The sequence below is a fragment of the Choloepus didactylus genome, chromosome 18 (genome assembly GCF_015220235.1).
Source record: "Choloepus didactylus isolate mChoDid1 chromosome 18, mChoDid1.pri, whole genome shotgun sequence".
NCBI lineage: Eukaryota > Metazoa > Chordata > Mammalia > Pilosa > Megalonychidae > Choloepus > Choloepus didactylus.
The window spans coordinates 56350413-56373987 of record NC_051324.1 but is presented as its reverse complement, the minus strand read 5'-3'; the positions used below and the strand labels follow the sequence as shown (position 1 = coordinate 56373987).

At 41.1% G+C, this 23575-nt stretch overlaps 1 protein-coding gene across 3 annotated transcripts in view; it reads right to left on the bottom strand.

Moving 5' to 3' along the window:
• ERN1 (endoplasmic reticulum to nucleus signaling 1) overlaps nucleotides 1–23575 on the bottom strand; it is a 101555-nt gene that overhangs the window by 60726 nt on the left and 17254 nt on the right. For all 3 annotated transcript variants that reach the window (XM_037808480.1, XM_037808481.1, XM_037808482.1), the window contains exon 2: nucleotides 14905–15025. In XM_037808480.1, coding sequence (XP_037664408.1) covers nucleotides 14905–15025 — 121 coding nt within the window. The remainder of the gene's footprint in view (nucleotides 1–14904; nucleotides 15026–23575) is intronic.

Sequence of the window (23575 nt, the reverse complement as noted above, 5' to 3'; positions counted from 1 at the left end):
TTTTGTTGTTGATGAGAATCTGACTGGATGGTAAATGGATAACACCTTTTGGGGCAGCAATCTGGTGATCCTAAAGCCTTCAAGTGTTGTTTCCCTTTGAGTCCCTTTGACCCATTAATTCCATTTCTCTAAAATCTATTTTAAAATAATATAAAATATAGAAAATACTTTTGTACTAAGATGCTCAAATCACCTTTATAAACGACCTAATTCCTTAATATCGTTAATAATGGAATGCTCATTTGGCAGAAAATTAAGGCTTCAAAAAGGGCTTATGACTTTTTAAAACATGTACAAATGTTTTATGAAAATAGACAACATTGTACATAGAGTATTAATGTAGCTATGGGGGAAATCTCCAATGCACATAGAAAAAACTGGAAAGAGAAAAAAAAAAATTCATTGTTGGAAATACAAATGACTCCTCCCACCCCTTTTCCTGAATTTCTCAAAATTTCTATAAGAATAGGCTTTACTTTTTAAATTGCAAAAAAATATTTTTCTCAAAGTCAATTTTATATTTGTAGCAGTTAAAAATAGCAGAATTTCTCCCTCCCTAGACTTTCCTGGATACAAATCAGGAGGAAGCTCCTGATTCCTTGGGGTGGATAGAGGTGGAGGTGGCACGAAACGGACCCTGAATACACAGGCAAGACCTTCAGGGTTGTCCACCCATGCTGCATCGAACTTCAAAGCTGGGGCCAGGATGGCAAATACTGTAATAAGATTTTGTATACAGAGTACCAGGGTCTAAAGGCTCTGCTCATGAAGACGAACAGCTGTCCAACATTCCCAGTCACTCGGGCTTCTCAAACGAAGGCAAATCTTTCAAGCCTTATCACATGTTGACTTTGTTTTAACAAGCCCAGCTCCCTCACGAGGGCGTACGGTGTTCACAACAGACGCACACACACCATATGTGGTCTGTGGGGAGCAAACAAACAATTCACTAAACCAAAAACGTTTTAAGAAACAGGAGGAACTTTCAGTCAGTGAGCGTATGTTTATCTTTCCCATTAATCACCTCTTGGTACACTCTCATAAACAGACTGATGCAAGAGACAGGAAATAAAGGCACACAACGCTCATCCGACTGAAACAAAGCAGACGAAGTGCAATTATAACCCAGTTCCCTCAACGCAGCCTTGGAGCCATGCAAGCCAGGGAAAGCAAGATCACATTCCAAAGAAAATACAGCAGCAGAGAAGGCATCTTTTTTGTTCTTTTCAGCCACTTAGGTGTCACAGATAAACACAGGTTAAGAGGACACTGTCAAATTCTAGCAATTCACCAGAATCAAGACATGGAGTCCAATGACTTAAATTCCTGTTCATAAGCTTATCTTGGCTGTACAGCATTTGCTCACTCCCATGGACTCATCTTCAGACGTAGCTTTTTCTGGTTTTCTCAGGCTTGTCCACTGGTCACCTGACACTGGGGCCTTGGGTCCCAAAGGGAGCCGTGCACCAGAAAGGTTCTGGTTGAGCACAGTACAACCAGCTAAGGAGGAGATACACGTCAGTAGAGGACCTAATCACTTTCCGTTCCCATCCTCTAAGTAAAGTAAGATACCTGGAAAAAACACTTCTGCCAAGTTGTAGGCTATGCAAAAACACAACTATTAAGACAGCTCTGACAGAGGCAAGCTCTGACAGAGGCAAGCAGTTTGCTTGCTGCTTGGCAGGCTTCTCAGGTTTAACAATGACCTATTCTGTAGATTCTTTTCCTTAAAGAATCATTTGAATCTGACATTTGCTTTAAAACACTACAGACAAAAAACTATACGGGGAACAGATATGGGAACATTGGGAAGGTGTCATTTTACTATTTTCTCTACTTTACACACAGCTGAAATTTTCCAAAATGAAAACAAAAAAGCATCATCTGAAAACCTGCAATGAAAGCTCAACATGAAAAAGTGACTTATTATAATGAGAATCGATAGCGGACAAGGTTTTCGCTTTAAAAAAAGTTCTTGGCCATGTGAAAAGAAACACTGGCCTAACTGTAAGGGTATAAACAAACACTGCTAAACATAAGCCACTCTATCTTCAGAGACTGGTAAGGATAAAAGCTAACCTACAGAGCTGTTTTGCATTCAGGAAAAAAAAGGGGGAGGGAGGGGTCTACTTCCTAAGTGTAAAAATGGGTGCTACTTAAGGTAAAAGTAAGGATATCAAGTAAAGGTAAAGATATAAGAAGAGGGGGAAAAATAACTGAAATCAATGTTTGGTCTCTCCAGGATTAACACAGGAAGAAAGAAACCTGCTCACTCCCCCCATTCCCCCTGGTGTGGCCAGCTCACGCCTGAATGGCACGACTTTTAAAACCTGGAGAAACCAACCTCCTGGATGAGGCTTCGTGACACTCACTGCTGCTGTTTGGTGTTAATGTACTGCTTGGTGTTAATTCTCCTTTTTAACCTGAGACAGAAACAGCTCAAAATAGATTTCTCCATCTTTCTTCTGTCAAGTTCATAAGGGTAAAATTTTACAACATTTCTCTTCCGAAAGAGTGAATTTTCATCCTTCCAAGGTAACTTTTTCACCTTTGCCCTCAATCCCATCTCTCCCAGACCTCGTACCTTTGATCTCTCCCTCTGTACTGGGCGCCAAACCGATGCTTGACTCTGTCCCTTCTTGAGCTGTGGGCCTTGGCGGCTCTGTCTGTCAGCACCAACAGCCCTGCCCCTTCTGCTCCTTCATGGCCACTCAGCCACTCAGGTGGATCCACTGCTAACTGCTGGCCCTTCACTGGGCAGCCTCCCTTCACTGCCCCTTCCCAAACTATGGCACCCCTCTACCGCCTTCAATCCCTCCACCTCTTGGCTTCTGGGGTGCTGTACTGCCTGGTTTTCCCCCCAACTCTCTCTTGACTCTCTTCTTTCTCCCTACTCCCTACTCCAGTAAAAGCAGAAACATTTCCAGGTTCTTTGCTTGGCCTCTCCTCTCTTAGAAAACATGTCCATCTCTACGGCTTCCACCATAACCACAATGGAGAGATTCTAGGTCTCCTCTCGGGCTCTTTCCTCTCTGGATCAACTAGATATTTCCACTGATCTCCTTCCAGTACCTCAACTTCGGCCTGTAGGAAGTCACGCCCCTCCAGCTATTACTCCAATCTGGATTCTCCTGTTTTGTTAAGGGAGCCACCAATCTCCTAGAAGACAGCCCTACCTCTAATTCCACAGTTGACACCTATTTCTCCCTAAAACATCCAATCGGTGACCAAACTTCGTGGTCTGTTTCTATAAAGATCATCATTCTGTTTCCTCTTCCCAGTATCCCTTCAACATCATCAGAATCCCTCATCTTTCGAGCTCTCCCTTTTCTCCTTGTCCACGTGGTCTTTGGAATCCAGCAAACCTAGGCTCAAATTCTACCTCTGCCATTACCAGTCGAGTGACCCCAGCAAAGTTAATCTCTCTGAGTCTCAATTTCTTCACCAGTAAAGAAAAAATAAAATGGACATTATATCAACCTCATGAGACATCTTTACATGGATAAAGGATTAAATGTTTGGTGTTTTAAGTCAGTGCCTTGACTCAGAGGGGAGTGATCCTTTTAGGACATAATGTCAGATTATGCTTCTCTGCCACGCAAAATCCTTCAGTGGCTCCCTATCTCAGTGAAGGCAATGTCCTTATGGTGGCCTATAAATTCCATACAATCCCACTCTCCCACACCCACCCTGTCACCCTCCAACAGTCTCCCGTTATCCCCCCTCCCCCACTCTAATCCAACCATGCTGTCCTCCTTGTATTCCTGGTGGACCACTGAGCGGGCTCCTGCCTCGGGGCCTCTGCACTGTTTTCTCTGCCTGGAATGCTCCTCCCCCAGGTGTCCACATGGCACACTCTCTCTTCTAGGTCTTTGATCAAACGTCACCATCTCAGAGATGTCTCCCTTGACCCCTCTTACCCATCTCCAGGTTTAATTTTTCTCCATGGCAGTTATGACCTCTGAAATACTACATATTTTACTTATTTGTTTAAAGTGTGACTCTAGCTGCTATAAGCTTCATGAGGACAGGAATTTATCCTGTCATCTGTTATACACCTAGCATCTAAAACTGTGCCTGGCTCATAGTAGGTGCTCAATATATTTTCTGAATGGAGCAATCAATAAATGTTAACTTACTTCCTATTTCCATTCCTGCCCAGCATGGACATCCATCATAGATCATTTCTAATAATCCAACCGTTGACCCAGGATCTGCTAGCAATTGTCCCCCTTCCTCCACTCACGTTACTGAGCACTGCTGGAGAAAAACACTACAATCATTTGTGAAGGTACCATTATACATCTATGGCCGGCTGGGCCCCATGTCATTAGCAGATACTTTTATCTACTTCGTCCTAGTTGGCCTCGGTCCCATTCCTCACAGCTGGTGCTTCAAACCTTCCTTGTCTGACGCCCCTCTCTCTCTGCAAATGACTCTCCTGCATCACAAAGGAAATAAAGGGGGGAGAGGGTGAGCTCTCTGAAACTTCTTGCCCTTCAACCTCCAAGTTTACCCAGCTCCACCATCCCCATCACATCTCTATAAAAGGACAATGCTTTCACCTTCAGATTCATAGGTATTTCACACCCATATCTAGAATCCTGTCTCCAAGGATCTTTAACTCCTTCCTTCTGGCTGGCTAGCTCCTTCTCCTCTGGGTTCCACACACCCTCCTTTTGTATATGCTTCCTTTTTCTTATAAATGCATCCATTTTAAGTGTACAGTTCAGTGAATCTTGACAAACATATACACCCATGTAACCACACTCACAATCAATATATAGAACATTTCTATCACCCCCAAATGTTTTTTATGCTTTCCTGGACTCAATACCCCAAACCCCCACCCCAGGCAATCACTGGAAGACCCATCTGTCTGTTTTAAATTTTCATATATGGAACATATAGCTGGTAGTCTTTTGTATCTGGCTTCCCTCTCTCCACATGTTTTTGAAACACAAGCATATTTTTTGTGTGTGTTATCATAGTTCACTTCTTTTTATTGCTGAGTAGTATTTCACTGTATGGATATGCCACAGTTTATCCATTTATCTGTCGATGGGCACTTGGGTGGTTTCCAGTTTGGGGCTACTGTGAACAAAGCTGCTATGAACATCTGTGCACAAGTCTTTGTGTGGACCTGTGTTTTCACTTCTCTTGGGAAAATATCTAGGAGTGGAACAGCTGAATCATGGTTTATGTTTAACTTTACCAGAAACCATCAAAACAGTTTTCTAAAGCAGTTATACTACTTTACATCCCCACCAGCAATGCATGAGAATTATCTGTGGAGTTTTTAAAATGTTTATTCCCAGGTCCTTCCTCCAGGAAGCTGATTTCTGTAAGAAGAGCCAGGGAATTTGCTTTTTAAATACATGTTAGGTGATTCTGATAGTGGGCCATCCTGGGAAACCTCTGTGATCACCTTCTTGCCTTCTGCTCCTTCCTCAACTCCCTGCCCTCTGGCTCTTTCTCACAGTATAAGATCAAAACTGCCACTGTCAAGTTCCAGTGATCAAACTGAACCCACACCTCTAAATTCTGACAGTGCTCTCCTTTGGAGTCCATCCTAGTCCCACTTCCAAACTGCATACAGGATATTTCGATCCTGATGCCACACTCCTTAGAACTTGCTCCCCCTTAAATTCCTCAGATTGGCTGGTTGGCCCCACTGTCATCCAGTCACACAATCTGGAAACTCAGAGTTATCCTAGACTCTCCCCTTTCTTTAATGCTCTCCCTCCCCCATTCAATTAGATGCTGAGTTTCAGAAGATTAGACCTACTAAACATTTCTCAAAATCTGGGTACTCCTTTCCATCTCCTTTACCATTGCCAACATTAGGCAGTCTCCACTTCTCACTGGTCTATATGTCAGTCTCCTAACCAGATCCTCTGATCTCTAGTCCCTAAGATACATTCTCCACCTGCCGCCCAGGACAGCTTGATAAAGGCCAACCTGTTCTTGTCTTTCTCTCACATAAAATCCTAAAGTGGCTTCCCTCTGTCTACTAAATGCTTTTGAGCTTTTGGCCTAAGTCAGGGGGTTTCCAAACTGTGTTGATTCAGAGGACACTTCACGACTCTGTAATCTTTTCATAGTGCTCTAAGAAATACCTAATGGTTCCATTTATTAAGTAGTTAGGTCCAAACAACTTAAATATTTAGGTCCTAACAACAGTGTAGCCATTTGAATATATATATATATATATATATCCAAAAATGTGTATATATATTTTTTTCAATTGATAAATATATGTATATATGTATCAATTGAAAGAAAAAATTTATTTCATTCTTAAATAACCATAATTACTTACTCATGGATATGTGTACCTGCTGGGTGCTGCACAACTTTCAAAAGTTATAATAAGATTGGATACCACCATTGTTACCACTCATGCTGACTTTCACGTGGTATTTGAATTTTATTACAGCAACTGTCACATCCCAGCTTTGTAAAGATAGGATGTCACTGAAAGGAACGCCGCTCAATCTAATGTTAAAACGGTAAACTACCTCAAGCTAGCAGTTTATATGGTGGTTGATACTTGTTAACTATCACTGTGTTTCCCTCAAAATTTTAAAACAAAATGGCAGTGCCCATGAATCTAGGCACTCCAGGGCCCCTCAGCACAGTTAGGGAAACACAGGCCTAATCAAGGCCCTTCAGAACTTGGGCCCAATTCTTCTCCACAATTTTCTCTCTCAATCATGCCTCTTCCCAAAACTCACCCCATGATTTCATGTTGGTCTCTGCTCATCATTACCTGTCCCATCTCCAACTGTCTAAAGCTGCCTGTCCTTCAGGGTCAGTTCAAATCAGAAAGAGACATCCCACAGCACTTGGTATCTCTTTATCATATATTTATCATATTCTCAAGGGACGGGTACTTAATTGCATGTGTCCTCTCTGGATCTCAAATACCTGGGGGGACAGGTTGGATTTTAAGCACTTTGAGGGACCATGTATTTTATTTATTGTGAAGTATACACAGAAAAGTAAATAAAGCCTGGTTACAGTTTAATAAATAATCAGAGAGTGCACTCCTGTGTAACTGCTGCCCAAGTCTTTATTCTCCTCATACTTGGTAGGGAATATTGTCTGAGGAATTAAAGGAAATCAATAATTTAAGATATTTAATTTTTCTGTGGAATAGTCATTCCCAAATAAGGTTTTCCTAATGAAAAGGACTTTTCCACACAGAAACCTACATAATAAAATCTAAAAAGAGCTGCCTACACATAGTACTGTTCATTTACTCACTTTCAATAATTATTTAAATGTATGAATAAAATGATGTGGGATTTGTTTCAAAACAACAGAGGGGGTTTAGGGGATTGCAATGTATTGATTGTTATTAAAGCTGGGTGCTGAGTACATGAAAGTTTCATGATATTATTCTCTACATTTTTGTGGATGTTTTCTAAAATGAAGAAGAAATAAAAAAGCTAAAACAAACAACTATTTAACAAAAACTTTTCCAACAGATTGAAAAGTCTGTCCTTCCTGCTGTCACCTGTAACACAAACCTTGAGAGCGAGATCTTACAATTTCTCAGGGTACAGAGAGTCTGAAGGGAAATCCAGACCGGGAACATGGAGGAACCCTGTCGATATCATGACAGCCTTCCTGAAACACAGTCCTATCAGAATTGATGATGGTATAGGGAAAATATGGGGCAGGGAGCCAGGTAAACAGAAAAGTGTCTTTGATGAAGTCAACCAAAATTTAAATAATTGTTTCAAATCAGAGTTCAGCACTAACCACCAGCCATTCTCTCTGGAGGTAGCTCTGGGCAGATTTTCTCCCACGTAGGAAGAAATAAGATCCCTTTGATAACAGAAGCCACAAGAACAGGTTGCTCATTTGACCGAAGCTCAAGGAACCTTACAAGATCATTCTCTTCTTCAGGTGAGCACTGATTTTTCTGGAACACACGCTTCTCCGGTGGTATCTAGAGGAACACTGGTTTTACTGCCTTCCTCTACCTCACTCTTCTTTCTAAAGCACAACCACCTATTGACCCACACACACCTGACATTAACAACCAACTTCCCCTCTGACTGAAATCTTCTCCAGGTACAACTGGATGTCATGGCACAGTTAGAAATTCTCCAATCCAGCTCCTTCCAAGTCCTCCAGCAAATGCAACTGCTTGACCGTACAGTGTTTCCTGGGCTCTGCACTTTCAGCAACGATTTCAAATGTTCTGAACCGGGACCAAAAGATCCCAAAAGAACTCCCAACTGCTCTATGTTCCTTGTAAACCTTCCCATATGCCAAATATTCAAGGGCTTCTCTCTCTCTCTCTCTCTCTCTCTCCCTTTCTCTCTCCTCCCATCCTCCTTTCCCCTCTCTCTGTCTTTCTTTTTAAAGGAAGAAGTTGACAACCCAACTATTCATAACTATATGTCGAGATTTAGCACATATATCTCAAACACAAATATTGGATATTAACTATCAGTTTGGCTCTCTGTTAAGGCTGTGTGGGATAAAGAAAGGAACTTCTGGGTTGTCTTAGAATGAACTATTAAAATGGGTGGCAAAGACCATTGGTGCCAAGGATTTCCTAGGTGAGGGAAGTCAGGAGGGCTAGAATACTCAGGAAGAGTAAAGGCTGGCCCAGAGCATGGGGATTAGAAGACAATGTGAATGAGAATCCATCACCCCGTTTCTTGGAAAAGAGGATACAGGCTGCACAAATATAAAGTGTTCCTGCTTAGGTGTAATACAAAAAAAATGGCTGAAGAGCAGGCAATGAGACAGTAGAGAAGAGTCTTGAAACTTTGCAGTATGGTTGGCACTAGGGACCAACTGGATGGAGGCTTCTAAGAAAAAGAGAAAAGTGATTCAAGTCCTGCTGAAGGAGGGTTAGATGGGTGAGCATCAGGGTACAAAGTAAACTAGAAAGGGGACAAGGAACCTTGTGGGGGAATGATGTAAGAGAGGCCTGAGCCAGTGGGGGCAGGGATGGGTGGAAGACGAGCAGACAGGAAACCAATAGGAGGTGGGGGGGGGGGGGGGTCAACAAGACTTAGTCCTGACCAGATAAGAGAAGTGAAAAGGAAGGAATGAGTTAAAGATGACATGGAGATCTTCATTCTAGCTGACAGATAACAGCGAAACTAGAAAGGTATAATCTGAATGCCGTAAATAACTGCCATTTCCTCAAGAATATGCTTAACGTTCTAATACAATTTCTTACAGAAGTTACTGGCAGAAACAGTCATTCACCTTTCCTTAACTAAAAGCTTAAGTCTCCCAAATATGTTTCATGCAGTTAAGTGACCCAATTAGGGAATACTTCTCCCCAGAGGCAGCTTATTTTTTCCCTCCAGAGGAAAGGTGCTTTATTAATCTAAACCTTAAATTCCCATTAAATTTGTTAGGTCCATACCATAAAGCAGAAAGTCTCAAACATTCCCCAAAATTCAGCTTTTGTGAGGAGCTTGTTTAAAAACAGACACTTAATCAAAAGCTCCTCAAATCTAAATCTCATCAGAACTGGGAAAGGATGTAATGAGTTTTCTTCAGGGGTAACTTCTGCAAGTCAAGAAATGTCATGTTTGACAAAGAGGATCATGTAAAAACACCAAAGTAATCTGAAAAACTACCCATACTAAAGGCGGCTGAATTCTACCGTTTTTTATCATCTTCACCTTGGTGGAGTTAATTCAAAGACCCAAAAAATGCACACTGCATGCTGTAACAATAGAGAAGGAATTAAAGTGGGAGAATAAGACAATTCAATGCTATGGCTTAAGCCCAAGTGCCTCTCAGGATGAATAACCACACAGGATTCATTCTCAAGCAACAAGAATGCCATCAAATCACAAAGACACCCAAAGATGCTCAAAGGGAAGAGGAACTAAGTCACAGCCAAGAGAAGAGCTTTATCAATGTACTTCAACAATCACAACTGTATTCTGATAGATACCCATCAGAGCTGAAATTTATGCCACTGTATATATAGTGATTGCTAGTGAAGAGACCCCCTATGAAATGCTGCTTGTATTACCTGGAAGCAAATCCCAAATGAGAGGGAGGGAAGGGGTGTTGGGGGGGGGAGGTACAGATGAACAAGACTGGACATGGGTGGGTACTTTGGAAGCTGAGTGATGGTACATGGGGTTTACGATACATTATCTCTGTTTGGATATATTTAAAATCTTTCATTATAAAAAAGTAAAATACAAAAGAGACAGAACCCACATTTTCAACATAGTCAAAAGCAGAGCAGGCCTCTCTTATAAAACTAATTTTCAGCCCTCCAAAACAACAGAGAGGAAATAAACACTTTTCTAGTGCCTAAGCAATGAGGTGGAAAAGCAGATGATGCATATCCTAAGTCTAGAAAATTCCTGAAGAGAAAACAGACTAAAACAATTAACAAAACATCATCACTTTTCACAACTTTCCCTTCTCATGTTTCCATCCCACCTCTGAAGACACACCTCTAACTCTTCCAGAGGAACACGCAGGAGAGAAAAACTGCAAAAAGCAGCATGAAACTCGAGATCAGAGACTGGAACTAGAAACTGCCGTGACTATGGCAAGAATGACAGGCGACACATCCTGAGGAGGTCAAGGCAAGGTGTGTGTCTCTCAGGGCTGCCAGAGCCGTGCAGCCAGTGGGTTCCTGAATTGAGGCAGCATTACGTGCCTCAGACACTTACTGAGCACTTCCCGGCTTTCAGGCTCTGGAGTCCAGAGACCCTCCTAAAGGATCCAGCAGGAAGACAATGTAAAAAAAAAAAATCACAACACAAGCAGGAAGTGCCATAACAGGCTTCAACAAAGTCCTCAGAATCCAGATTAGGAACAGGCTCACCGTGCCTGAAGGAGGTGACCTATGAGGGGTCTTAACAGATGAATAGAAGCTTGTCCTACATCATAAGCTGCTGGGGACAGTTGGGGGGGGGGTGGAGTGCAATCAAAGCCATGACATCTTTGAAGCCTGGTAAGAAGTTCTGAGGTTGCACCAGGGCTCATGCCATCAGAAGCAGGGAGTGGAGGAAGCTGAGGCTGCAGAGGTGGACCTTGGGTACCATGACTCCATGGGCCAGTGCTTCCCAAAATAACCATGGCTGAAGGACCAGCTGTTTAAAATTTCTAGTCCATCAGGGTTGGTGCTTACTCTCCCTTTTTGTACCCCTAGGGGACAAGAAACAAGCTACTAGTACCTATGGGCAGATGACATTCTGAGCAGCAATGCTGTAGACGACCTGGAGGGAATTTAAGAAGGGGTGCAGCACAGTTGATTAGTCTTTCTAGGAGGTTCTCTCTGACAGCAGTATGATGGGTGAACTGAGAATGAAGAAAGGCAGCAGAGATGACAGATGGCAGGGATGGTGGTGGGGAAAACTTGCATTAATCTGGTAAACTGATGTTGAGAGCCTAAGATGTCGGCAATGCAAACAGAGGGAGGAGTCCATTTGGGAGACACTTCCTAAGTCTACAAGATAGGACTTGGTGACCAACTGTACATAGGGGAAAGGAGGAGAGGATCACTCCGTTTGCTAGACTGGGTGGGCTATGACTGTCAGTTTAGGGAGGAACTATGGGAAGAGAAATGGAAACTCACATGGAAATAAGATTTTGTTTGAACCTTCCCACATAAGAAATCCCAGTATTAACCATTCAAGGTGGTTCAGGAGTCTAGGCCCCTCTGGGTGGGAGAGTACCCATGTCACACATCTAGCATGTTATCTAGTAAAGAATGATTCTAAATTGGGCCCAGTCCTTTGTGCCTGCCATTGGAAAGGGAACAGGAGGACTGCTAAAAAAAATAACCTATAATCAGCATTATCTAGTATTTCAAGGTGACTGCAAAAAGCTCTAAACCAGTCCCAGCAGTATTTAAAAAGTCCTTTCAACTCCACCAAGCCAAAGCAGCTTTTTAATCTAAAACAGAACATGACAACATTTTCAGTTTGCATTTAGGCTGAAAGTGCAGAAAAGAAACATACTCAATCATGTTCGCTGGTGAAGTTTCAGACAGACAGACAGAGACGTTGCTACAGTTAAAAATTCACAGCCAAATCACAGCTTAGAAAGATTGCATCTAAAGTAAAATGTCAGAACTCAAATTAGTTTCTCAAAATAAATAAAACCCACTTTCTAGACTAGGTGCAGTTTGCTGCTACAGCGTAAGAAATCTCCATTTCTGGGAACAGCAACACGTGTTTGGTTGAGGAACAAAAGCACCTGCCAAAATCACTTTGTGGAAAGAAAAAAACACACCCCCAGTTTGTTAGCTCCTGAAAAAAGTAAACAGTTAGGAAACCATGAATTGGAATAGCAGGTCTATATATCCTGATTTGATCAGAGCAAAAGCTCTCCTTTTTATGACGTAAAGGTTTCTTCCATCTGACTGTGACTCCCCCACTGCTACCCAGGCCCACGTCCACCTGCTCCCCGGCCAGGACCGCGCAGGAGCCTCCTGAGTGTTCTCCCAGCTTCCTCCTGACCCCATGGGTTTATTCTCAGCTCAGCACCTGCTGATCCTATTCAAGTGGAGGCTAGGGCACGCCATTCCTCTGCTCAGATTCCTCCAATGGCTTAAAAAAGCCAACGTCCCTACACTGGCTACCAACCTGCATCGACGTTCTTCATGGGGAAGACACGGCTTGTGAGGGAGGGCTCAGAAATCAGTGAGAGCATTTCCTCATAGTCACAGAGACCGGGGGACGGTACAGGCGCCAAGTGTGGGGGGCCAGGGATGCCAGGCTGTCCTGCACAACTGAGGACTGCCCCACATCTGCACACCTCTCTAGGGTTCTGCAAGATACTCACACAGGTCAAAAACCTTTAACAATCACTTGAGCCTACAACCTGACTTTTATACGTAAGCACAAAAGTACTCTTCGTATAATTTCACATATTGGTTTTTCTCAAAGTGCAATGCTATATAAGTCTATTAAGATTGTATTTTTTTTGTGTGGAACGTTACTAAGAATCATTCACCATCTTGGAAATCGGTCACTACAGGTAATGCTGCTAATGGCAGCTTAGCCTGCATTTATGGACACTGCATTCACAGTGACTCCACACACAGGTGGACTGTCAGGTGGTGTCTGAGCTCTGACATGTAAAATCACATATATGTAATTAAAAATTACTTTCCTGTGTTCAAAAATAGACTGGGGTGATGAATGCACATCTATAAGATGGTATGGTGAACAGCTGATTGTACACCATGGATGACTGTATGGTACGTGAATATATCTCAATAAAATTGAATTTAAAAAAATGGCATGATTCTGATCCTATTACTTCAGTTTTAGATTATCAGTTAGATAGTATATTTCTTTTTGAAACTGTAAGTGAAGGTAGCTTACTGTCTATAAACTTCATTTCAGCACACAAAGGGATGTTTTTATAATAAATGTGTATGAAGGGGGCACTGGATCCCTCCTGCCCCCCAGGACAGGCCCCATTATCTCTGAGCTCATCTCCTACAACTCTTCCCCCTCCCCTACTCCCTCCACACCAGCCCCGCTGCCATCCATGCTCTTCCTTTACACGTCAAAGACATGTCCACCTCGGGCCTTTGTCCCTGTTCTGCCTTCTGTCCACAAGACTCCCTTGCTCCCCTTAGGTCTTTCCTAAAATGATGCCTTCTCAGTGGGGCTGTCCCTGTTTAAAATTGCAGCACCCCCTAGCCAACCTGGCACTCCCCTGCTTTATTTTTCCCCATAGCTCTTATCACTACTATGTAGTTTATTTCCTTGGCTGTTTTCCCATTGGAATGAAAGCTCCATAAGGCAAGGATTCTGACTGTTTTGTTCCCATGCTGCATCCTCAGGGCCTAGAGCAGTACTGGATACCTTTTTAGTCTATCTATATATTAATAGTTTAGAAATACCAATTTTAATGTCTTTAATTTTAATTGTAAAATTAAAATTCAATTGAAAAGCTATGGTCTCTATACATCACTATCTTTAATCTTCAAAATACAAATTGAAGTTCTTGGCATCCAGGGCTGAATTTAACATTTTATACAGTTTGTTCTTAGAAAAACAATGAAACTCTGACAAGATTATGCATGACCATATGACATATGCCAATATTTTTCCATCTAGAATACTGTTTTGGAACATTTTATTAAGGAAACCAAAACACGTGCTGTGCTCATGAAAATAATGAGTCACAGACTAGTGACGAAAGAGAACATGCCAGTCAGATTCTGACCTAGGCCAGGTCTAATGAAAATTATTACTGGACAGAATAATTGGAGATGACTCTGAAACCCCCAAATCCTGGGACTTTCCTGGCTTTATCTGGAAAGATTGCTTTGAAATTAAATACAATTTCCTAGCTGTAGGACTCAACCCTGCTAACTACCCTCTAAAGACAAGATCATTAGACAGAAACAAGGTAGGTTAAACGAGAAACAAGCTTCGACTTTACTTCCCTCACCAAAAAAGACTCAATAAAGTGGCTAACTTGGATAAATGTCAAGTCTTATAGCCCTCAATTATTTCAGTTTCTTTATAAAAACAAGTGAATAATTTTGGGGTGTTGGGAAGATAACTTTTGTAATTGATTACAAAACTCTAATCATTAGAATGTACAAAAAATCTAACGCAGCATGTCTTCATAAAGACCAACCGAGCCAGAGCTATTCATCTAGAGCCACTTAAACATGAAGTCCGGACAGAAGCAAAAACAAAGAAGCTAAGAAGAAATGTGCCTCTTCAACTGATAACGCTTAGTAGATAATCACAATTGGAGTTGCAAACATACTCTTCAAATAAAATTCCCACTCCTCTCCTTGACCCCATTCTTCTTTATTTTATTAAATAATGTAAAATTGTTTTTCTCTTTTTCTGGGATGTGTTTACTCAGAAGGAGCTGAACAAATTACATGTCACCCAAGGATCAAATCCAGATTACCTTCTTTTAAAGTCCATTTGATGGAGCCTGTCCTCTTGCTTACAGCATGCAGACTTCCATCCAGGGTTGACACAAACAACAAGGTTTCAGGAAGCGTCACTGTGCTGGTACTTCCAAAAATCTGTAAGGAGATGAAGAAGATTCTTCACAGTCAATATGATTCTTTACCTTGGGAATGCACCAACATAGATCCCCATCCCTCAAATTGTCTTTCCAAATCCTCTATCTTACAGATGAAGAAACTGAGGTTGGAGAGCCTAGATTCCCACACCAAAGGTACATGTCTAGACAGCAGCTGAGTCAGGACTGCAACCCGGAACTCCTTCCTCCAGCTAAGCTGCCATCCTACCTGCAGATGAATAGGCTCATGACCTAACCAACGCAAGGACAGGAATTCTGAAACAAGCTGGGGGCAACCTCCACTGAAACACAGGAGGGAATGTATGCTCAGCTTTCTAACTGATTTCCTTCTCTCCATTACATGTGACTTTATAAAACCTGGTCATCTTGCAACACTGCATGATAAAGAAGAATGCCAACACACCCCCTCACCCCACACTTACCTAGGAGATTTTAAAAAGCAATGAATTAGGAGTGGGGATAGAAAATGGGAAGTTAAGGCTTCAAATGTACAAGGTTTCTATTTGGAATGATGGAAATGTTTTGGTAATGGAGGTGGTGATAGTAGCACAACATTGTGAATGTAATTAATAGCACCAAAATATATATCTGAATATGATTACGAGAGGAAATATTGCATTGCACATATGGTAAAAGAATAAAAATTTTTAAAAAATTCATGGAACTACACTACACAGTGAACCTTATATTAAACAATGGACTATAGTTAATAGTACAATTATAAAAATGTGCCATTATCAATTGTAAGACACGTCCCACACCAATGCAAGATGCTATAATAGTGTAGTGTATGGGAATCCTGTATTTTATACATGATTGTTCTGCAAACCCACTACTTCTCTAATAAAGAAAAAAATAAAGCAATGAATAAGGGGGAAATGTTTAAAGCAAAATAGCAAAAACAGCTTTTATCATATAATGAGTTTGTATAATAATAAAACATCAAGATTTCAATGGACATGCTATGAAATGAATAAAAAACATAACCCAAATTCCTCATTTATAATCAAAATACAATTTAAATCAAAATGAGCCTTTTTCTTCAATGAGCTAAAAAGAAAATTTAAGAAAATAGTCAAAAGTAGTGAAATTCACTTTCTCATCCACTTCCGATGTTGATGAAAGTTATAAATTAGCATAATCTTTCTGGAAAGCGTAAAAGCGTTCATACTTTTTGACCCTGTAATTCTCCCTAAAAAAGTTCCAGATATGGACAAAGCTGTATACAAGGATACTGTATCATTATATATCATTTCTAAGCACACATAAAAAAACTGGAAAGAAGTGTAGTTCCAATAATATCCAAATGACTAAAGATTATCACTCTCAATGGGATGATTAGGTAATCATTAAAACAACACTTGGAAAAATCTACAATGCAGAAGAGTGCATATAATACATTATCAAGTAAAAAACATAGAGTCCAAAATTTTGTGTACACTATGGTTATAGCTGTACTGGACAGGTTTTTTTTTTTTTTTTTGTCTGCCTATCCTCTGGCTTTGCTGGGAACTGTACCCTCACCCACACAGTTTCCATGTGAGCAGCATTTGTGTGCATGTGTATATGCACATGTATGCATGCACACGTGACAGCTAGAAGGTTTCCTAGGACAACACCCTTTTGAGGTATGGACCCATTTGGCAATGCCACTACTGTAATGAGATTCTCTCTTCCTTTATTTCTTCCTGTCCTGCAAATTAGTTGATTCCTGTGGGTCTTGAATTTAAAACAGACCAACCTAACTTGCTTATAGTACAACTGTTTGAACCTTAGCACAAATGCTATTTTTGAAATACAGAAATATGGCTGGCTTGCAGCTATACAACTTAAAAGGACTGGGGGTTAATTGTGCATGGAAGCTTGACCCAGAATGCCTGGTCACTCTTGTAAGAACCATGACAATGCCAGTTAGTCCCTTAAAAGGGAAGGCCCCAATGGTTCCCTCCAGGGCAGCCCAAGGTAGCAGGACAAACACTCCAGTTCCTGCATTCCTTTGCCACAGTGGAGACCTAGCAGAGGGGGTGAAGCAGCTGCCAAAGCCTCGCTTGCCCCATCTAGCGTGTGCCTTGCCTGGAGGGGGAAAGGTTTAGCCCTTCACTTTGCCCAACACCAGGGCACACTCACCTGGAGTGGGAGTAACACCAGCAAGCTTTGTTGCCATCTGCTGAGTTTGTGCTCTGTGTAAAGCTTTAAGTCAGAAGAAAAAGAATCTGCTTTTAATTCTACCTTTGGAATCAGTCTGAGTACAACTAGGGCTAGGAAAACAGAAGCTTCAAGGGTGTGGTCCACTCTAACCAAGGATCCAAAGATCAAGCAGACCAACTGTTTTGGAGGGGTTGACTATTTTAGACACAGGACACAGATGGTGACAAGGCACACCTGTCCCTGGCTCACACCTGAACCAGAGAAGCATGCATCACCCAGAGCACCTGGGCCAGTAGAACAGCATCCCCTTGACCAGACCCAAGCGGGCTGTAGCTAAATGGGCCTTTGAATTGTCTCCCATTGAGGAGGGGGGAAGTGGGGTTGCAGCTTGATGTGATGGCTGGATTGTGTTAGGTGGCAGCAGTTGGGAGAACGAATCAATGAACAGAGAAGGTGTATGCACACCTGGGAGCCAAGAGGTAGTAATTTCTGCTGAAACCCTCTCCTCTGCCCACGGTTACCAGAGGCAAAAACCATTTTTTACAACAGGTCTTTGGATAGCCAAATAACTGGTTGGACTCTCTGGGCAACTGGAGTGGACAGAAATAAAACCTGGGAAATTTCCACTATATGGAAAAAGTAAGATGAGTGAGAGAAAGACAAGAAAGCAAACAGGAGCCTGAGAAGAAACATGGCTGAAAGACTGGGCAAGTTGGCGCTTCCGCAGTTCCTCAGGCCTAGCCAAATTCCTGTCCTCGAGCTCAGAGACACCCCAATCTTGACAATAAATTCCCCTCTTTGCCTCGGTCAATTGGAATTAGGTTTATTAGGTTTCTGTCACTCGTAACCAAAACAGTGCTACACATACACAAAGCTATTTTAAAAATACAGATATAAAAAAGAAAATATTACAAAAGTATAGAAATAGTTTTTTCCTCTATCTTCTATATTTTCTGAAATATGATCATGTGATTTACAATGAATTTCTCATAAAATCTAAAGGATATGGACAAGTTAGCAGGTAGAAGGAAGCAGTTCCAGGTGAAATGCTTTCCATCTCAGGTTATTAGGCAACTTGACCATGTTTGATCTTACTAGCCACCAAATAAGAGACAAAAGCTTAGATACACAGAGGTCTCCCAATAAGAAAGTGCACCCAAGAACAGAACAGATGTGTTGTTGCTACTAAAGCCCACGGTACAACCCTAATGAACTAACTGCCTCCAAGTGGTTCTTAACACAAGTATGTTATGCTAGGTTAAAAAGGGTCAATATTTACAAAAATATATCAATGCTGCTTCATGGCTAGTGTGGAAACAAAAGTCACCTACCTGTTTGGGCATCTTGGAAACTACAGGAAGAGCAATTGGCTATGGTTGGTTGAACTGAAATAAAACACTAATTGTGTAACTAACATAGTCTTTGAAAATCTCAAAAATATAAAGTCACATAGAAGTTGAATTTAGCAAGTGAGAGCTCTGACAATTAATCATGATATATTAACAGTGACATCACAAACCATATCACAATTGATGGATTCTTTTCGTCTTTTAAGGCTCTTGAGTCTTTCAAATTAGAATGCCTGGGGAGCCACTCTGAACAGTGCTATTCTCTGATATAGCAAATTAATATGACATAAATTCTCCTGCTTTTTCTCCCACTTTTTAAATCATGAAAATGCCCACCTTCAAATAGTTTCTATAGCTCACATGAATTGAGTAAGCTTCCAGAAGCCTTTTGCATAGCTGAGAACTATTTGTACCTGAACATCTAAAAACACTGCTTCACGATAATAAACTTGGACATCACCTGTGCCCAGCCATTTAGTCTTGAGTGCTCCCTTTTGTCTACAACGGATAAACACAGCAATAGACCCTATTAACTAGAGGACCTGAAACTTCTGTAAACTTGAAATGATGAATAAGAAAGATGTTGATTCTGCAGATTTGCTTTAAGGTGGCTATCTAGAATCAGACTTATTTTAAGAACTAATGGGACATATGTTCCTGGATTTGATGGTGGCTTCTAGGAGGTAATCATAGCAACACCGTGGAGGGTGATAATGGCAGTGGTGGGGACTCTAGTCCAGCCTAAACCTAGACATCCATTAGCTACATGGTCCTCACAGAAGAGTGGCTCTGTCCATGCACGCGCTCTCACACAAGGTAACCCAAGATGACGATTCCGAAACCGCCCAGCTGAGGACCAGAACGAAGGAGCTGGAAGTCACTGAGGACTATAAAGCCTGGTGATCCAAGGCAGATGATGCTGTGGAGATAGGTGCTGGAAACCGAGTTCATTTAGCATCATTCAGTGGTTGAATCGTCCACACTGCAGTCCTGTTCATCCAGAACTTGAACAGGAATCTCCCTCTCATCAAAACAAATGCAACTCCAGGGCTGGATCCTGCTGTGCAAGGCTCTGATTATAACTCAAGGCCTCTCAAAACCCAGCAGCTTCACTATTTTGTAATCCATCACTCACTCTGCATTTACTACAAAGCCATCGAAGCAACTACCAACTGCTTATACAGAGATGATTAAAAGGGAAGTCACTGATAATTTAATTAGTCTCTAATATTCTGAACTCAGCTAAGTCATTAGTTTTCCTTATATTAATTAACTCATTTCCTTATATTGCAGGTAGAGAAAAAGTCTTTTCTAAAAGGAGATCTGAAATAACTTGGTTTCAAAAATATCTTCAGAGAAGAGAATCATGTATACAAGGTGCAAGTAGGTGTTTAAACAGCACAAAAACAAATGAAACCGCCTCTAACAAAGACCTGCCAGTTTCTAAGCCTGTATTTGGGACTGGTCAGGCCAGGAGGCGACTCACCAGTGGCTGGAGGAAAACAACCAGCAAAGACACATGGCTTGCTTTCAGCTGCTATGTCTATCACTGAATCGGCTGCTTGTTGCCACGCACCTTCTGCCACTTGAGTAAATGTGGAAGGAAGGCACACTTTGAGCTCCTCTTAAAATTCAGAACCTATAAAAGTTGAATGTTTCTCATCAGGGAATTTTCAGAAATGCTGCATTTTCCAAAGAAATACAATTTCTAAATTTCAGAAACATATTTCAAGAAATAGTTCCCAGACTGATGGGCAATCCAGTAGAAAGGGTCAGAAATATGGTTAATAATAGCACAGACCTTTCATCTCTAAGTCAGTGGGAAGAAGTGGTGCTGGGCACACAAAAGTGTCTCATACCCACAGTTTCCAAAAGTGATCTAACCTTGACTAGTAACATATAGTATAGGAATAATATATCTTGTATACTAAAAAAAAAAAAAAAAAAAAGGAATATTCTAACCCCACCCCCCCAAAAAAGGTATAAACACATATACTGAGGATTCAATGTGAACGAGAGAGCTATACATTTCTCAGGTGGTTTGTAAATTGATCAAGTTTAACCCAATTACACATGTGTAAAAGTTAAATTCAGAAGGTAGCACTGTAGTGATAGTTTAGTATAAGTAAAAACACTAAAAATAGTCAAAAATATTTTCTATGAATCTTCTCCCCTTTCCACCTCTACCCCAACAGAACCACGATATTTGTATTATTAGAATACAATAATCTGGCTAATTCCAAAATGTTATTTTTTTCTTTTAGGTGTACCACATTGATTCCTAGGACTTGTTCAGAGACTAAATTTTTTACTAATGTTCTCCTTTGATCATTATTTTACTGTTATATTGCATAATCCTAGCTTTAGGATTTATTTATTTAGGTTTATTTAAGGTTAAGAAAATCATTCTCCAAATCAAAAATACAACACTAGCAAGAATATTGGCATATGTTTCCAATAGCGTATCATGACACAATATAGTGTGTACCCAAATTCCTGGAACCCACAACCTGCTACCAACAACCAGGCTGCTTGCCAGAACTCTAATCCACTGGCCGGCTGGCCAGAGTTATAAAGCAAAGGTCAACTTGAGACTTAAGGGTTCATTTTGGTTGGTTAATGAATACATGTTACAGTATTACATGTACGACTTGAAACAGGTATGTGAGTGAAGAAAGGCTCATGTAAGAAAAGATTTCCAAAATATTTTACTTTACTTCCTAGTTTAGGACTATAAGAAATCTTGCAAACAACTAAAATTGCATATCAATAAAGGCAGAATAATATATTTCAAGTGGATAAGAATGTGCTAAAGAATCAGAATTTATAATTATAAACCTTAGCATAATGCCTTGGAGGTGAGAAGGACATTCCCTACAGGGGGATGTGCCTAAGCCAAAGGACCTAGGATAGGGAACAAGATAAGACAGCCTGTGTGTGTGCAACAGTGTGTGTGCGTGTGCAGAAGGCTGTGAGCGAGAAGGTCGTGTCCGACAGGCGAGAAAGGAAAGGTAAGGGGTAATGGCAAATAGACTGGCTTATTTTGCTGGCTGATTTTAAGAGATACCCTTTCTGGCATGCCATAATAGGATGCTAGTCCTATAATGCTTCTTGAAGGGAAAAAAAAAATACACACAAAAAAAGAAAGACAAAACATCAACAACAACAAAACAAGCCACACCAACCAATGAAGTAACGTCAATCCAAAAGGAAAAAGCACCTCAAAATAATATTCTATATCACTCCCTTGACAAGCAGTTAACAATATCCAAAAAGATCATCTGGATCCATAACTCTTCTATTTGCAATGATATCAACTACTTCAGACTAGAAACTAACAAGGCCTGGCTATTTGGAATCATGGCTGCTTTACAAAAGTACCCAGCAAAATGCTGTCATTCAAATGTCATTTGATCACAAATGGCAGATGGCTGTGCCCAAACCATGAAGAATTCACCAAAGCAGGACAAGACTGAAATCACTGCCCAGTAAATGCCAGCATAGACCAATTACATAAAGATCTCCCATTGATACATAAAGCCCACATGAGAATAAGTAAGCCTCATGCTGACCAGGAGAGTGAGCTAAACTCTAAGCTCCCAAAGGCCCACCTTTGAAAGTTGTTCTAGTTTGCTAATGCTGCTGGAATGCAAAACACCAGAAAAGGATTGGTTTTTATAAAGAGGGTTTATTTGGTTACAGTCTTAAGGCCATAAAGTGTCCAAGGTAACACATCAGCAATTGGGTACCATGGTGTCTGGAAAACCTCTGTGAACTGGGAAGGCACGTGGCTGGCACCTGCTCCAAAGTTCTGGTTTCAAAATGGCTTTCTCTCAGGACGTTCCTCTCTAGGCTGCAGTTCCTCAAAAATGTCACTCTTAGTTGCACTTGGGGTATTTGTTCTCTCTTAGCTTCTCTGGAGCAAGAGTCTGCTTTCAACGGTCATCTTCAAACTATCTCTCATCTGCAGCTCCCATGCTTTCTTCCAAGTGTCCCTCTTGGCTGTAGCAGCTTGCTCCTTCTGTCTGATCTTATATACTGCTCCAGAAATTTACTTCAGACCCACCCTGAATGGGCGAGCCAACACCTCCATGGAAATTTCCAATCAGAGTCATCACCCACAGTTGGGTGGGGTGCATCTCCATGGAAACATTCAAAGAATTACAATCTAATTAACACTGATAGGTCTGCCCACACAAGATTACATCAAAGATAATGGTGTTTGGGGGGACATAATACATTCAAACTGGCACAAAAGTATTTTATGTAAAGGCCTGATTAGACATTAAAAAAAAAAAAAGATTTTTCTTCTAATTGAACCCTGCTCCCACCCAATCCCCCCATTTACGTGTCTGATTCAACAGAGAAACAAAGTGCTCCAAATATGGAGACTTCTATTTAGTCACCTGTACACGGGTACATAATAGAAATCTTTTTGTTTAAAAGGTTTAAATTAAAACACTGGCAGTTTTAAGCAACCTTTCTTGTTTAATTGTGCATATGTTTTAAAGATTTCAATCTTTTACAAAATCATTCCAAATTCTATTATGCTTCATTTAACCCATTAACCACATAGTTCCTTCTAACAGGCCTATCAGCTGTCACGTTTCCTGATACTATATCAATAAAGGTAACCATGGCATTTGCTTTGGACTGGAGTCAAGTGTCTGGTTCGGATGCAGTGAAGGACAAGGCCTAACTGAACAGCACTGTGTGGTTTCCAAACTCAGCAGACAAGAGAGTTAAACTCCTCTTTGTGGCAATTCTGGTGTGTGGTGTAATTAACCACCACTGAAACAGTTACAATTCTTCAGTTTAAATTATTCCTCTTCTTTCATAATAAAATGTTTTTCATAAATCCACTTTAATCCTGAGTGTAAAGGTATGCTTATTTCACAATAGGTGAATATATTTCCCCCAAACTGGTTTTGGGGCCCCAGGGTAAGTGCATGAATTCAAGCAGCTCCAGCTCTGTTTGTCTTCATGGCCTCTCCGTCATCAACTCATCCTGCCACCACGGGAGGAGGAAACAC